We start from the raw sequence: 16,579 nt of genomic DNA on the forward strand, positions 1-16,579 counted from the left end.
GTAAGTCACAAGTAGTAGGTAGTCTCTTGGCTAAAGCTATTTTGTTCAGGTTTTGCATAAAGACTTTTAAATTACATGAGAGACTGTAGACTTAAGAGCAGTTGCATCCTATTTAATTCCCTCCCAAGAGGACACGTGGGGATCTGGTGCCCTATGGCTGTGATACAATACGAAAGCACAGCTTTCCCAAGTCATGGCAGAGAGTACCAGCCCCAGGCAGCTCTGCTGCATCAGTTCTCACCATTTCTAGCCCAGAGGCAGTTTAGAGGCAGCCCTGCAGCTTTAGCTCCAGCCAGGCAAACCGGACAGCTCTTGGAACTTTTGTCTTCTGTGCTTTGTCGGTGCTTTGATTTCAGTACTTTGGTTTGCTTTGGTTTTTGGGTCTGAACCAAAGACGGTCTCATACACAGCTCTGGAGCTGCTGTTTGAAGAGCATCCCTCTTCTTTGCCATTCCCAGGACTGAAGGAGCTGTTCAGAGGGAAAGAGGTGGGGGGAGGCTACAGTCAGGCTGGTTAGGCTATCTGTTCTCTCTTAACTTTTGTCCTGTATGGCTGTATGTCAGCAACACGTGAATAAAGTCTTACTATTCTTGTGTGCATCTTAGGGTGATGCTTGGGACTGGCAATCACAGGTTGAGCTGCATTGTACAGTGCTTTGAAATCTAAGTATAAAGGTGCAAGATCTTTGGTACAAAAAGCTGATTTTCACTCAGTGAGATTGGTATTCTGGTCTCTGCCTGGGGCTCCCCGCTGGCATGATGGTAAGACAAGGAACAGCTGTAATAAACAATGGAAGGGAATGAAAGTCTCTAAAGAAATTATGTTTAGTCTGATACATAGGTTTTGTAACGCAGCAGCTTGCTATTGTACAGTGTTTGTATCAAAGCAGGAGATTTAAGGAGAGGTTTGAGTAAAGGCTGTGAGGTTAGCTTTGTGGAAGTTCACTGGTAACAATTCTCTTACATAACAACACAACACAGAGAAAGAATATGCAGTGTTAACACTGCTCCATACCTGTCATCTTCTCGTTCCTCTTTCTTGTGACCTCAAGAAATATAATGCCTCTCATCCTGAAACACAGAAACGCTGGGCTGCCATCTTCTCTGAAGAATAAAGGGACACTTGTGTAACTGAGAATCGGATTTCAAGGGTGCTTTATCCTGGTGCACAGTGAGGTAGCCAAAGCACATGCGAAGGTCAAGGCTTTGCTGTAGAATCTAAGCACCGGAATGGTTTCTTAATTTAAGAAGGCAAAGAACCCAAACAGTGCCTACTCATTACATCAGCTTTTCTCGTGTGTGTTTATCTGGCTTTTCCATGGAAAGTCTATCGTATCTCAGGCTCAGATGCCTTTGATTTCTGACCGAGCACAACTTGAAAAATAAACAAGTCAATCCTGACGTGTAACTGAGCTGATTGCTACATTTTGTAGTCACGCCTCTCTGTTGAAAACTTCCCCCACCCTCTTCTAGGTGTTGCCGTGGCATGTGGTTTGCTTTATGCATAGGCAAAGCACAGAAATAATCTGCCTCTCACCAGGTAGAGTTATTTTGGAGAGCTAGTGAAACACTATAGGACGCAGCACTGTAAATCCTGTAAGTAAGCCTAACTGGCAGAAGCTTTTCCATGGCTAAACATTAATGGCTGGTTAGAGGGTCCTTTCATTTCTGGAGAGACAGTTTCGTCAGCTGCAGTGGTATTTTACTGTGAGAATAAATGATGGATGCTGCAGGAAGGAGTGCGCTTACATGGAGTTACAGAAGATGCTAATAAAAGGTTTGTAACTGTAGTCTGAAGGCAGTGAAATGTTTGATCACTTTTGTTTCAAAGGTGTCAATGTTCTTGAATACATCTTTACTATTTTCTAATATTTTCTGGACAAAAATGCTGTATAATTGTGTTTTCAGCATATGTGAGTTATGTGTTTGGTTTTTAGTTGGCTTCTTATGTAGTATTGATAAGAATAATATTGGAGAAAATGGATTATACTGACATTAGACAGCATGGTGGTAGCCTGCGGAAGACAGGTGCCTTGCCTCTGTGGAAATACTAATTTGCAGCAGATTTTAATTCATGTTTTTTATTATTGTTACCAGTAGTGATAGTCATCTTTTACTTTTAATCTTACATTTGATTGTCATTAAATAGATACATATGTATGTAAGTGGAAAAGTATAAAATGGAATTTCTCATTTTCCATAGTGAGGAGTATTTTCCAGATGGCAAATATTTCTGAACTTGAACATCAATTTAGCTTCTTTCCCGCTTATGAATAATAGACAATTTTTATAAGTATGTGCATATACATTGTGTGCAAAACAATGTAAGCATTGCTCAGTGTTGTTAGCCAAAAAAGAAACTGAATTACTGTTTTCTAAAATTAAGCAGTATTTCTCTGAAATTAAGAAAAACTTTAATTTTGAAATGCTAGAAAATTTAAAACAGTTCATAGAAAATAATAAGGCAGTTTGGGAACTGTGGAGATTGGCATAGGGAAAAGATTAAAATAACCTCATCAGTATAAGTTAGCAGGGAGAAAAATAAAGCAGGATGCAATGACCAGTTACTTCTGAGAGAACAGTGACAATAAAGACACAAATGAATTTAGAATAGTGCCAGAGGTGCAAATGAAAATTTAAATTTTGCCTAGACTATCAGAAGACATTTCTAACTGACATTTCTAACTAACGTGTCTACTTCACATAGGCTCATTGCAAGGAGCAATTAATACAACATCAAGTGGGGAAAGCTTTGTGCTCTTGTGCTTTGCCAAAGAGTGGCTTTGCACAGTAAAGCTGAAGAAGAAAGCATCTAAAAATGCTTTTGCATTTTTGTTGTGCATATAAGTAAAACTAAGGTAACTTGCTAAGCCACAGGATTAAATTTTACTGAATTTAATTTGCAGGAAATCATTGTGAAAGCTCTGAAACTGAAGTTTCATTGTTTTTTAGAAGTATTTAAATACAACTTTTTTTAAGTTTAAAGGAAAAGCTACATACATTTCTGAGCTCTGGTTCTGTAAACTTCATTCAAAGGGAGAGGTAACCCTCTGATTTAATGGCTGTTTTTATTCAGAGCTACAAGGGAAAATTGGGAATTTCATTTTCAGACTGTCTAGCCAAATCCTAAGCCTGCTGAAGTCAACAGGCTTGTTTGGTTTCAGTTGGACCCCATGTCAGAGAGGAATCCTGGTTTTACAGTTCACAATTACAGAAGCAAAAACAAATTGCACCTTTCAACTGTTCTTCCCTGCCTGCAAGCACATTGCAAACAAATGACAAAGCACTTCAGGAGGAAAGGCTGGGCCACAAAGAACTTGCCAGCAAGCCGGTTTATACTTGCTGTTGAAGCACAATAAAGTAGTCTACCTGAGCACAGGGAGGTTTTAAGAGCCTAAGAACAAGGTCATTCAAAAAGACTTTGAGACAAACAGGACTGAGCAGAACCATCTTTCCCTACTTCATTTTCTTCCAAGTATTAACTTCCTGGGAAAAAGGTTTCTGAGACAAGGAAGAACTGGCAATAAGCACAGGCTAATCAACATTTCCTTCAGGGCTTTTGAAGGGACTGGGTTTGCTTAGTTGTAAAACAAGGATCTGCAGACTCGAATAGACTCAGGGAAGTCTAGTCCTGTCCTTGTTTCTTTCGTTTATTTTGTGTTTGTCTGCAACTCACCCCATTGAACAGAGTACTTTTTATGTTCAGGGCTTCTTGGCTTGTTCTAACCGCTGCATTACTCACGGGCACTCGAGCCAGTTCTCTGCCAAGCTCTTGCAGCCTTAAATAGCTTAGGAAAGCAGATGAGCTTTCTACCATGTCTTAAAAATTAGTAAATAAAGGCTGTTTTGGGAGAGTAGCAGCAAGTTCCAAAGTTCCCACCAAAACCAATCTGCTGTCTGTCTCTCCTCCTTTGCAGGGACAGAGCACGGGTGAAATGGAAGAGAAAAACAATAGAATTGCAGATGCAAACCACTCAGAGATTAACAAGTATATAACTTAGGCTATGAATAATACCTACTAATTTTTTTTTTTTCTTGGTAAAAGAACAAATACCATCTTACCATAATGCTGGATTAAAACAACTTTATGGCTGTTGCAGACATTGAGATGTCAGTAGGTTGAGTTTACTTTTGGCTGTGCAGTTATGAAGTTTCTAAGCTGACAAGGCCAAACTGAGTGGTACATTTTCCCAGCACTTTATTTTTGCAGAATTTTGGTGGGGGGGTGGGTTAAGGATGAATTCTTCATAAAGCAGGTTTTCTTAAGATGCTTCTCAATAGTTTTTAAAAATGAGAATCTGGATATTTACTACCTGATGAAATTACATCAAGTTCCTTTTCAAAGCCAACATTTAAATCCCTCTGCCAACAGATATGACAGTTCTGCTAGCCCACCCTCAAAAGTGGAAGAAATGGCAACGGTAAGCTTATCAATTTATTGTCTGCAATGTTTAAATACAGATTTTTCAAAACCTAGTCCCCTTGGTACAGGCTATTGCTTTAATATCTGTTTAAATAGTATTCTTGCCGTTCTTGTTTCAAATGCTAAAATATCTGTGTTGTGAACTTGTTGCATGTAGTAGACTGAGCTTGTCTGTTAAAGTCCAAAGCTTTCCTAGCTAGGCCCTACATCTATCTCTGCCATATTTCATTTCTCTCATAATGACAGAATCATTCCATGGATCTTTTCCTAGGTCAAGACCTTCACATACCTTGGCAACTGTAAACAATCTGTAAATAGATCAAAACTCACACTAAACAATAATCTAGTGTATTTACTTTGTTTCATTTCATTTGTACAACAGTGAAAAAGAGTAGCTGGCTTGGGCAGGCAGTAAGCTAGAACCATTTGTGCAACATTTCCATGCACAGAGTTACCACATAAATGTAAATTTTGAAGTAGAATTTTTTTTTCTTTTTTTTTTGATGGATGTATGTTCCATTTTATAAGCACATGCTCATTTTAAGGATAAAATAACAGATTTATTTCTGATGTAATTTAAGTGCATGCTGTTGAAATATCAGAATTTCTTCCAAGGATTATATTTTCTATCTTAATTAACTTATTACTCTGTTTTACTAACATGGTTTTCCTCATTTTCAATTGGGTGGTATAACCACAGAGGGGACTAAGAAGGTACACACTGTATAATCAAAGGCACAGAGGATGTAAACTGGCCACCTCCCTTCTCTCATATTTCAAAAACAAAGGGATAATCTATATTAATGTATGACTGAGCAAAGATCTTATCAGAGAATCCTGTCTGTTATATAAACATATTATATAAAGCTATATTATAACTAGACAAGTAAAATATTATGAATATGGCAAACAAAAAAGTAGTAGGGTAGGTTTTTTTGAAAAAAGGAGGAAGAGTTTCAGCTAAAATAATTTAGCAGTTAAACAGTTGTCTGCACTTCCACCATCTGAGACTGTGAGCTGAGAGAAATATGGGTGGGATAGAGCCTCTCAGTTTAACGTGTAATCCAAACACAGATAGGGAATAGGATGACATTTTCCCCACTTTTACCCCTAAGTGCTGTCTTGCAATAAGCAAGTGGACTGGAGTGTAAAATTATTAAATCTCTGTTGGGAGGCCAGTGTGTGAATTTTAAAATACACTGGTCAAGGAAGAAGTGATTGTGGAAAACTAAACTGAGAGATACAATGCAATGAGGATACATTTGGATAAAATATCCATGGATAAACCATGCCCTTATCCAAAACATGCTACAGGATGAGGGCAAGATGAGTAATTCTCCTTATTATATGTGTAGAAGTCTATAAAATGCATGCAATTTTACAACCTCAGTTGTGTATTTTAATAATACGTTATTTAATGGACTGAAAGAGTTAGCTCACCTCTGGGACTTGTTACACAATCTGTGATGTGACATGTGAAATGTGATTTGAACCCACATGTAGAACTGAAACCAGGTTACCTTACAATTTTTTTTTTAATAGGCTGAAATGTGTAATTCCTCAATGTCGGCTGAAACAAGTGCTCATTCTTTTGATACAAATCAAAATGAAACAATGGAGAAAAGTACACTGGAATGGAATGAACAGCTAGAGAAGGAGATTTTCAGTGGTAAGTGTGTGTCCTTATTTTTGTATTGTTTGATAGAATTGTTACCAGAAGCAACTGTGGTTTGAGAGAATATTTTGCAAAAGCACAGGCTGTAAAACATAGCTCATTTCTAGCAGAGTGGCTACTTTTTGTTATCTTCGTCTGACAGCAGAATGTCTGCTCCAACACTGACTTCAGGAGATGTCACTGATCACTCTCAGAACACATTTCACCTCACACTAATGCAGCTCAGAAGAATCCCAGGAAACTGTGCACAGTTCTCTCTGCTGTTTCTGCCAGGAGCCCGTACAGCAGACATATGGTTATGTGAGAATTCTATCCCAGTTTCCTGCATGCATAATTTTGATAATGATGAATTATTTGGCCTGGTTTTATAAACTGTAAAGCCACAAACCACAGAAGCAAGAGGCATTATGACATCCAGTTAGTTTTCTGGGAGCCTTTTTGTACCCCCAGTCAAGACTTGCAGCTTGCAAGTGTTTTAGCTTGACTCATGTCCTCCCAATGGAAGACTCAGAAACAACTCATCTTTTTTCTTGTTCTAGGCTGAGTTTCTCAGGAATCTTCTCTTTTGTGTGATGAAGAGAAACTTAGGAAGAATAGAGAATTTTAGTACCTTTGGGTCACATTTCATTCCAACTGTACATACTTATCAATGCTTTCTTAATGCTTTTGTAGTGTTAACACTGGTCAGTAATGACTGATCACTCAGTCTTATGTATTTAAGTGGATTAGGAAATTCTGTAACAAAACAATCATATCCTTTGTATATTATCTGTGGTATTTTCAAAATAGCAGAAGAATACAATTAGCAAAGGTATAATTGGTTTTGACAATACTTTTTTATATATATTTTATATATTTTTATATACAATTTTAATACATTGCTCTCAGTCTTCTATCTTGGTTAATTAAGCTATGTAGTGTTTAATTCTAGTTCATAAGGTTGCCTATATATATTTATATAAATACATATTTGTTGCTAGACTGAATCACAGCTTCCTAACTATTTAATTACCCTTTCTTATCCAGAAAATGCCATTTTCAGTGCTCATATAATTCAGAAGAGAACTTCTTTTATGAATGAGACAAACAGTAGACATGGCAGAGTATTGAATATGCTTGTTTGATGGTTTGCAGGATTCTGTTTTCTTATAGTTACATTATAACTCTGCTTTGTGAACACACAGAAAGTCCATGTTTGTCTAGTGAATGCTTTTCAGGGATTTTTTTGCTTACAGATTATATTTGGAACATTTATGTGTGCACACACACACGTTTACAATGTGTGAGTGAGAACTCATACTTCAAATTGTTTTGTTCTTCTTTTAAATAGCATAAAGACTTAACATTTACATAAAGAGCAGTCATGGAGGAGAGCATTTTTTTTCTTGTAGTCATAATGGGTGACTGCTGAAAGGTCCTATGGAGGAAGAATGTGTGGTTTGGGGAGGGTTTTGAATGCTGAGAAGCTGACTCCTTTTAAAGCTAGTTTTGATTATTAATGTAGTACGTTAAACTTTTTAACATAAGCAGTCAGAAGATTATTAAAGAAAACAAAACCAAGTATCTCTTTTGTTTTTCCCTGTGCAGTTCTAAGTGATCTGGATGATCAGCTGGCCCAGGAACAAACCCAAGACCCTTTGGAAAGAACAGTTTCTACTAGCAGTGCATCAAATGTCCAAAGTAGCAGTGCATTCCCTATTTCAAAGAGGCAGACTGCTAGTAGAGGGCAGCAGAGAAATGACTGGAGGGACATGCCTAGCACATTTTTCCCAGATGGACTGAGAACACTAAGGGCCAAAGATGAACACAAGATATTCATCAGACCAAGGAAGTTACACAGTGCATATATAAACTGGCACCAAACAGCCTTTCAAGAAGACTGCAGTTATGGAGATGCAGTCGATGGAAATCCTCGTCTGCACCGCAGGAGGCTGTCTGCGGTTTCTTTCGGACGCTCTTCAGAAGGGAGCTTATATCCCCCTTCTGTAACACAGAACAGTGGATTTAGGCACAAGGGCTGTATGAACAGGGATGCAGCTGGCAGAAGTTATTCAGTGTGTTCCCTTCGGAGATGTCCATCATCAATATCTTCTGATCAGCTATCAGCATCTAGTTTACAACATCCATTGGCAAGGGAGAGCAAGAATGGTTTTGTACCCAGGCTTGGTCGACAGAACCCAAAGAGAATTCCTCTGTCTTCCATTGTTTGGAACAACACACCAGACTCTTCAGAACAAACTCCAGAAACAATGTTTAGAACTCAATCACTGATGGAGTTTCATGCTACAGACCATGGTAGATATCCCAGCTCTCTGCAAGAAACTAAGAAATACCCAAGTTACCACTCAAAACACCACTACAGAAGATCTATTTCAAGCAGTAATTGCTTTAGTAGAGTTAGTTGCCCTGACAAAGCTCCTTCTCCGTTGCCCTTTGATAACTGGGAAAACTATCCTTTATACAAATCAGAAAATAATCTCTCTAGATCCTACTATAGAGATACCTCTTCTCATGGCAAGTTGTATGCAAACCAAAAAAATTCTTATGGAAGAAAAGACAGATATCCTTCTTGGGCTGATATTCCTCAGTGTTACAGTGATGAAGTGTTTATTTCCCCCGATGCCAGCTTTGAAGTGTTTATGGCTAATTTAAATGACCACCAGTGGACACATACAAAGAATGCCAAGTTTGGTTCACAGCGCCTGCAGAACAATTTTCACATGTACTCTCCAGAAAATACAAGTATCAAAAGGATGACAAGAAGTCCAAATAGAAATTTTTCAGAATTCACTGAGGGCTGTCAGCCTTGGCTGAGTTCTAACTCTTCTGTTTCTTCATCTGGTATCAGAACTGATGAGTCAGTCTTTCCCAATTCAAAGGACCAACCAAAACATACAGGACTGAACAGGAATTCAGTAGTTGTTACCCAAAGGAGTACTAAGGCAGACTTTACACACCTGGAAAAGGCTGAAGGTGTGAAACAGCCAGATGAAGACACGCTGTTACAGTCAGCTCCTCAACAAGCAGATACAAGCTACATCAATGCACAGAATTTTACCTCTAACAGCCCTGCTTCTGCCATGTGGCAAAGAGATGTATCTCTCTTTAACACAGTGACATCAAAGAGACAAACCCAAGCTACTGCCAGAGGAGATGCTGCAAAAATTTATACATCAAATAGTGATAAAAGAAATGTTGAAATGAAGGAAAATGATTGCCCACCCAGCAGTGTGTTCAGTCAGCCTCCCTGTATTTTGCCAGCTGATGGGAGCAGGAAGGAACCTTTTCTTCCAAGTCAGAAAGAATGGGAACATAATCTGCATTATGCAGCACAAAGAGAGAGTATCAAACAAGATAATTGGAGTGTAGAAGCCCTTAACAAAGCTACTTCAAAGAGACATTCCTCACTGCTGAATGTTACTTCTGCTCTATCCACTGAAAAATTAGCAAACTGTCAAGGCCTGTTGTCCTGTCCTCCTGAGTGCTCATCTAGTTTCTCACAAAACTCTCCACAAGCCCTTTCTCATAAAGACAATGCTAAATGCTTAGGAACACGAATGAGCTCTTCAGTAAATTGCACTGCTACTGAATCTCAAGCAGAAGGGGGGAAAACAGCTGAAGTGAGTAGAACAGGTGTTAGCAAAGAGATTTCACAGAAAACACTGCAAAATGCAAGCACTTTAATTACTAAGGACTGTAATGGAAAATTCACTACTAGTTCTCCACAAAATGGATATTCAGAAAATATTTATATGCATAGCTTTGATGGAGACCCCAATACCTCTGAAAATAGTTTAAGTTATTTTTGCCTTGAAAAAGGAACGGAAAAAATGAGGAGTACTTCACCTTGTATCAGAAGGTTTCACAAGCAAGACAGCTCGCCAAGACATACCAGTAGCTGCAGCATTACTGGCTCTCCTGGCAGAAACAGCTTCAAGTCTTCTGACCCCCTTGTTATTTATTACACTTTGCCTAGAAAATCAGCAAGTATTGCTGGTAGTATTATGTCAGAGACACCCATCTCTTTACCTAGAGAAAGTAGAACAACATACGATTGTTTAAGGTCTGAAACTCTGCACAGAGCTGACACCTCTTATTCTAATCAAAGAGATGTGTCTTGTTTAGATCCAAAATGTTCCTTTTTAACATCAGCATCATTAAATGCTGCCACAAGTGACAAAGATTACTGCAGTCCTTTAACCAAACATATTAATGATTCAGTAAGTAGTAGTACATCTGTTGATTTGACAGACAGATGTAAACATCTAAGTAGAAGAGAATCCTCGGTGTTTCCAGATTATAAGGAGGGGGGAAATTTTTTGCAGAAATACAAAACCACAAGCACATTTACAGTTTGTGTTGATGAAGATCATGTCAAGTATCATGAACTAGTTTCAATTTATTACACACTACCACGGAGACATTCAAAAACATTTTGTAGCCTCTTTAGAGATAATTCAGAGGATGCAGATTTACCTTGTCCCAAAGAAAATGCTCAGTCACCAAGAATACAAAACAAGAAAAATGAAGGTCATGTGAGTTTAGAAAATGTTTTTTTCCCTACTACTTCAGAAAAAGAGGTGCCTTCATATTCTTCTGACCAAGTATCTTCAGTTCTGGTCACACCTCAGAATTTAAGAACTGCTGCTGATAGTGAAGAAGGGAATTCTCACTTATCCCCTAGCTCTGAGAAGTCGGTGAGTGTGGTACCTAACACGAAAGGTAATTCAGCACATCTTTCATTAGCAGAAAATGTACTTTCTGATGTGGCGACAAAAGAAATTTCTTTTGGTGGCCCACAATCTATGGCAGTAGTGGCTAAGTCAGGTAAGGCCATTTCTGATGCTTCAAGCAGCCAAAAGGCAGAAATACATATAAAAGAAAAGAAGGAAATTTTACAAAGAACCACACCACTAATGTCCACTTTATCAACCCCTCCCAAGTCAGGCAGACATTTAGAGAATCCTTTATATTCTAATTCAACAAATAAAAATACAGTACAGAAGGGAAGCTCTGAAAATTGCTCTCAGCCCCCAAAAGTGAACAAGAAAAATCTGAACAGTTTATTCCTCCGCTCCAGAGAGAAGAGTTCCCTTGGAAGGAGTGGTAACGCAGAGCATGCTGATGTGCCACTTACTCCCGTGGAAGATGTGTACAGGGATAGTGCCCAAGTTAAACAGAGAGCAGGTGTCCTACACCGAACTGCTCCTCTGTGTAATAATAAATTTAGTGGACTGCAATTAAGGGCTGACAGTTCAAGAAAAAAAGAGAATGGTTTAAACTTTAGTAGCAAAGTGCTTCCAGAGTCTCCAAGCAAAGCATCTCAGGTAAGCACAGTATCCAGTGTCAATCCATTACTTCAGCTAGACAAAGTGGCTAGCACAAATACAGACGAAGTAAAGAATTCAAAAATTAAAAAAGAGCAAAACTCACCGAGTTCTCATATGGGTAAAGTTTACAGTGGTTTTCAGGAATCAGAGAGGCATAGTGAGGGCAACCTGAACATTAAAGATAAAGTCCCCAGGGTTACACAAGATCAGAACATAACACAGAGTCCAGAAGAGGAAAACAAGCTTCTCTCTGACTGCACAAGAGACAAAGTCAAAGATATAGAGAAAAGGAAAAACAGACCTTCAATTAAAAATAAATTGGCAGCTGTTTACAAAACAAGTCGTAAATTTTCAAGTAAAAATTTACCCCCCAAACCACACATAAGTAACATTTTTTCACAGAATGATGGAAGTGCTACTTCTTTAGAGGTCAACATGTCCCTTGACTCGTTGATTTCAATGGATTCCCACCAGCCATTCCTGCAGTTGGACAATGAAAATCAGAATCACAGTCTGAACTCTGACAAGAATACTCCAAGACCAAGAACAGCTGATAATAAGAAGCCTGGAAATCAGAATGATCCTTCTTTGCTTGTTAACACCAAAAGGAGGCCTTTTACAAGTTCATACAACCAGAGGGAAGCCATCAGTCCTCAAAAAACTGCAGTGAAAGTGGAAGATAGGCCAAGACTTACAACCTTGTTTCCAGATAAAGCAGTGACCGCAAGAAATAAGAATTCCCAAACACTTGATCTCGGGTTAGAAAGCAAAAGCCAGCCCATCTCTCCCAGTGCTACTACCTCATACCCACTGGATGAAGAGAAAGGAAGAGCTAGCAGTCATGTCTGCGCTCCTCCCTCGCCACTTTTGACTGACAAAAACTCCAACACCTATATAAACAGCTGCCTGCAGGCAGACACATGTCCAGAGCAAAACTTGACTTCCCAGAGAGTGCTTGGTCAGCGTCAAAATACCTCTCAGCCTACTGGCTTAGAAAACGCTAACCTCAATAGCTATCAGTTACGCAAGAGCCATGTGAGAAGCCAGCGTGAACGTCACCTCTCTGAGGGCGTTTGTGCCCGAGATTCCCTTGAGACCTCTGCCTCAGGAACCAATATTCTACCCAAAGATGGCATACATGGGAAGAGATTTAAATCTTACTCAGAGCTGCTGTCTTGTGATGAGAATGAAAACTGGGCATCAGACGATGAAAAATGTTACAGCACTAGAAATTTAATGTATCCGTCTGTGGAATTTGGTATATTTGGCAAAGAGCAACAACTGGCTTTCCTGGAAAATATCAAGAGGTCACTCACAGAAGGGCGATTATGGAGACCATGTCTTCTTAATAACCCTGGTGCTTTCAGAGATACAGAGGGCTCTTCTATAAACAGGGCTGAGCTTCTGAGCTCAAGTTCTGCTGGGAGCAAAATGTCATCAGCTGCTTCATCCCCCCGAGAGCTGACTGATACCTACGTGGAAGACCCAGCCGCTTACTCGGACTCAGACAGTGATACCACTACTGATGATGAATATTACCTAGATGAGATAGACAAAGAATCAGAGCTATGAAGGGACTGTGGTACTAAGATGGCACAATAGTAGTGTGGTAGTTTCTGGGCAGGCAAAAACATGTCAAATAAGCTGAGCCCATTCTTATGCTGCTATAAATTGGTGCAGCTTCCTTAGTTTCAAGGGAGTTAGTATGTTATATTAGCTGAGCATTTGACTTTTGTATTAAATGTGTGGCTTCACCTTTCCTGTTTCTCTCAGCAGGGAAAAACAATGTTAAAAAAATCCCTTCCCCATATAATAGAAGGTAAACAGCTGTGGAGCTTTGGGCAGTGTAAGTCCAGGGATGGCTTTCCTCTGAGTCAGCAAGCAGTAGTTAGGTTCCTGCCAGCTATGCAGTGCTGGAATGGCTAAATTCTAGCTTGAGCTGCTTTTTCTTATAGCACTTAACAGAAAACCAAGAAGTTACTTTGCTGATAATTTGCTGTTTCTCCTAAAGCAGGACACAATCTTCCTCATTATCAAGCATGATAATGCTAATCCTTCCCACTGAACAAATATCCTCGCAAAATGAAACCTCTTAAGTCTTTACAGTGTATTCTGTATGAATGTTCTTTTTCTGCATTCCTGGGAAGCATAGCAGCAATGTCCCTGGTGGCATTTGTTCTGCTGTGCTGTTGAGGCAGATTCCACACCAGGACTTTTCAGCATTGCAAGAGCAGTGAGCAATGTGAGTTGCAGAAGTACCTCTAGTGTGGGAGAAAAAGCTCAGCACAGGGCACAGCATGGAGAAGCTGACCAAAAGAAAGACAACTGAGCATGAAAATCTGCTTTCCAGACACGGAAGATTCATAACCAGCACATCTTTGGTTACAGTTGACATGATTGGCCAGATTTCTGCCTTTGACTTAGAAACAAGTTAATTTGAATTAAAAGTCAGACACTTTTAACAACTCAAAATATAAAAAAAGTTTAGCCTGTTAATTTCCTGTATTAACCTCATAGGTTAAACCTTTAGTTGTCCTAGTAGTGAGAAGATAACCAAAACAATTTGTGAGATCCCAGAGTTCTGCAGCTGCCTCTTCTTGGCTGGTCTCAGGATGAGGCACCTGCGGGCACTGGACTCCTTCAGGGCAGCAGCACCTGGGGCATCCTGAGAGGGCACTTGGCTGCAGCACCACTGCACCATACAGGCTGGGAGCTTTTTACATGCAGAGTAAATAAAACCAGTAAGAAAGTCTCTTTGCCCTTTGTTAAATTACTATCCCCTTTTGGTATTTTTCAACTGTTCCTGCTGTGACCACAGCACTCTTTGTCCTCTAAACTGCATGGGTGTAAATATTTTCCATTGGCTTTTGTTCAGCCACAAAAATAATGTAGTATTATTACTCAGTAGCCAAAACTTGTCCCTGGCCATTAAATTTCTAACTAAGCTTTGTTCTCTTTTTATGAAAAATCAGAATCTGGCTTACTGAGCCAGAAGGTGTATTTTAAAATACTTTTACATTTTCTTCTACTTTATTTCTGATTTCATATATGGTCTGAAATGATGGTCCATATTTTTATATGCTTTTTAATCCAATAAAATTTCTGTAGGACATAATTATATTTTTCTAACTTGAAGGACATTATACCGGCATTTGAAAATAACATATTTTACACAAAACAAGCAATGCTTGTATCACTGACTACTCCACAAAAATCTAAAAGATGAAAATATTATAGTAGGTAAGAGGTATCCTTATTTTTTCACACTGTAAGCTTCGTTAAAGAAGTGGGTCTGTAGTTTAAATCTGTACTGATATATAATTATTATTACTTTTCGCTGGGGTAATTTGTCTTTTGTTGTACATAGAAAGACTTAAACTGTATATTTATAGTCAGAATTGATCTCTACGACATGCCTGTTTCACAAGGATAAAAGAACAGAGGCAATGCTGGAAGGAAATGACTACTGTGTAATTGCAGTCTTGTAAAATGTGGTATTCAAAGGAGAAATTATGTTTTTCTGTAAATGTTTCTATTCTCTGTGTGTACAGGATTCTGTAGAGTAAGACAAAACCAGATGAGTATCTGTGCTGAGTTTCTGCTGTTGTACATTTCTGCAAAATAAATTAATCCAAAAATTTGGGATACCAGCCTACATAAGGTAAAGAATAATAAAAGAAATGTGGAAAAAGTAAGTAAATGGTCATACAGTTTTTCTTGACTAGACGTAGATGGTTTAGAGCATTTTTATTTGTAAATAGTTTCTATCCATTCAACAGTAGTTGGATTAAGTGCTCACCTTGCAGGTATAAGTTTTTTTCATTTGCTATGCTGTGTATGACAGAAAATCAGGTGGCTTGATTTAATGTAAGCAAGTAAAAACTGCTTCTGATTGTAAATCAGTTGTGGAAGACTGCAGCCTGTTGAGGATCTGTAAACTAAAATTTACACTGAATAGTAGTATTCTAACAGTCAGTTGCATGAAAGCACAGGGAGAAATATCTTTTGAATATCAATCAGTTCCGTTCAGTTTAGCAGAGCCAAATTTTGACACTTCCACTCTTCCAAGATTTTCTTTGGCAAAAATATATTCTATAAGTATTGGTAATTCACAGGATTTTCCCATTTAAAACTACTTGTTTGAAATAAATTCTGCATTTACATTAAAAAATGTATTGGTACTGTATTTGTTTTTCACATGCTGTGAATGCAGTAGACTATAAAAAAAACCCAAAAATCCAGCATCTTAATATGGTTGCCAAGATCATCAGGCTGCTGATGGCCAACAAAGCCATGGATTGAGCAGGGCAGGCAGCCTTGGTCCATCTCGTAGCTGTAGCCAGCAGTCACATCAGCTGCCAGGCTCAGGCCTGCCTCCTGCACGGGCAGGATGTGCTGCCTTCTCTTGTCCTGCCAGGCGATGAGTCTCCAGCACACAAATAGTTTTCCATCCATGGTAGAATCTTTACAGTAGACATAATAAACCCTTAGGGAGCCCTATGCCTATAACTTGCCTTGAGGTGCCTATACTCCATGTAGGGGCCAAGGGTAGTGTTTGATGAGTATTTTTACAAGGTGATGAGCTCCACGTGAAAATCCCTTCAGCTGCAATTAGGCCTGAGTGAAACCTGGCTGCCACGCGCCATGTAATAGTGTGAGACTCATCATAGTCTTTCAGCCTTAATTACTACAGCCAGTATATGTGGTACCTGAGCTCAGGGATGCAGTCCTTCAGCCTGCCTTCAGAAGGAAATATGGCTTATGAACTAAGGTGGTTTTTCTGTCTAGACTTATGTCCACCCAGTAGGTCATGCATGTACCCAAATGATCTTTGGGCATTCCACCACCTTGATGACATTTGAAAGAAGGGACAGAAATTTCATGGATTCATCAAAGGATAAGTCAGGGTTGATGTGACTTCAGAAGGTCTCTGGCCCAGCCTCCTGCTCACAGCAGAATGGCTTTGAGGTCAGGGCCACCTTTTTAAGTCTTCATCCAGTTGAGGCTTGAAAATATCTGAAGATGCAAGACTGGACAATCTTTCTGGGCAACCTGTGCCTCAGCCTAAAACATGGAGGTGTTAGAGGGTGACCATCTCATCTTTCAATTCATGCCAGTTGTCTTTCATCCTTCTGTCCTGCACCATCTCATC

General features: G+C 39.2%; 1 protein-coding gene across 4 annotated transcripts in view; it reads left to right on the forward strand.

Moving 5' to 3' along the window:
* Nucleotides 1-15,321, forward strand: part of EXPH5 (exophilin 5) — a 36,876-nt gene extending 21,555 nt beyond the window's left edge. For 2 of the 4 annotated variants that reach the window (XM_015645579.3, XM_015645587.3), the window contains 3 exons: nucleotides 4,372-4,420; nucleotides 5,965-6,091; nucleotides 7,685-15,321. In XM_015645579.3, the coding sequence (XP_015501065.1) occupies nucleotides 4,372-4,420; nucleotides 5,965-6,091; nucleotides 7,685-12,999 (5,491 nt within the window). In that variant the 3' untranslated portion in view covers nucleotides 13,000-15,321. Of the gene's footprint in view, nucleotides 1-1,478; nucleotides 1,777-4,371; nucleotides 4,421-5,964; nucleotides 6,092-7,684 lie in introns of those variants that run through there. The other 2 variants (XM_015645596.3, XM_015645601.3) reach the window with 2 other exon arrangements.
* Nucleotides 15,322-16,579: the final 1,258 nt, after the last annotated feature.

The sequence above is a fragment of the Parus major genome, chromosome 1 (assembly GCF_001522545.3).
Source record: "Parus major isolate Abel chromosome 1, Parus_major1.1, whole genome shotgun sequence".
NCBI lineage: Eukaryota > Metazoa > Chordata > Aves > Passeriformes > Paridae > Parus > Parus major.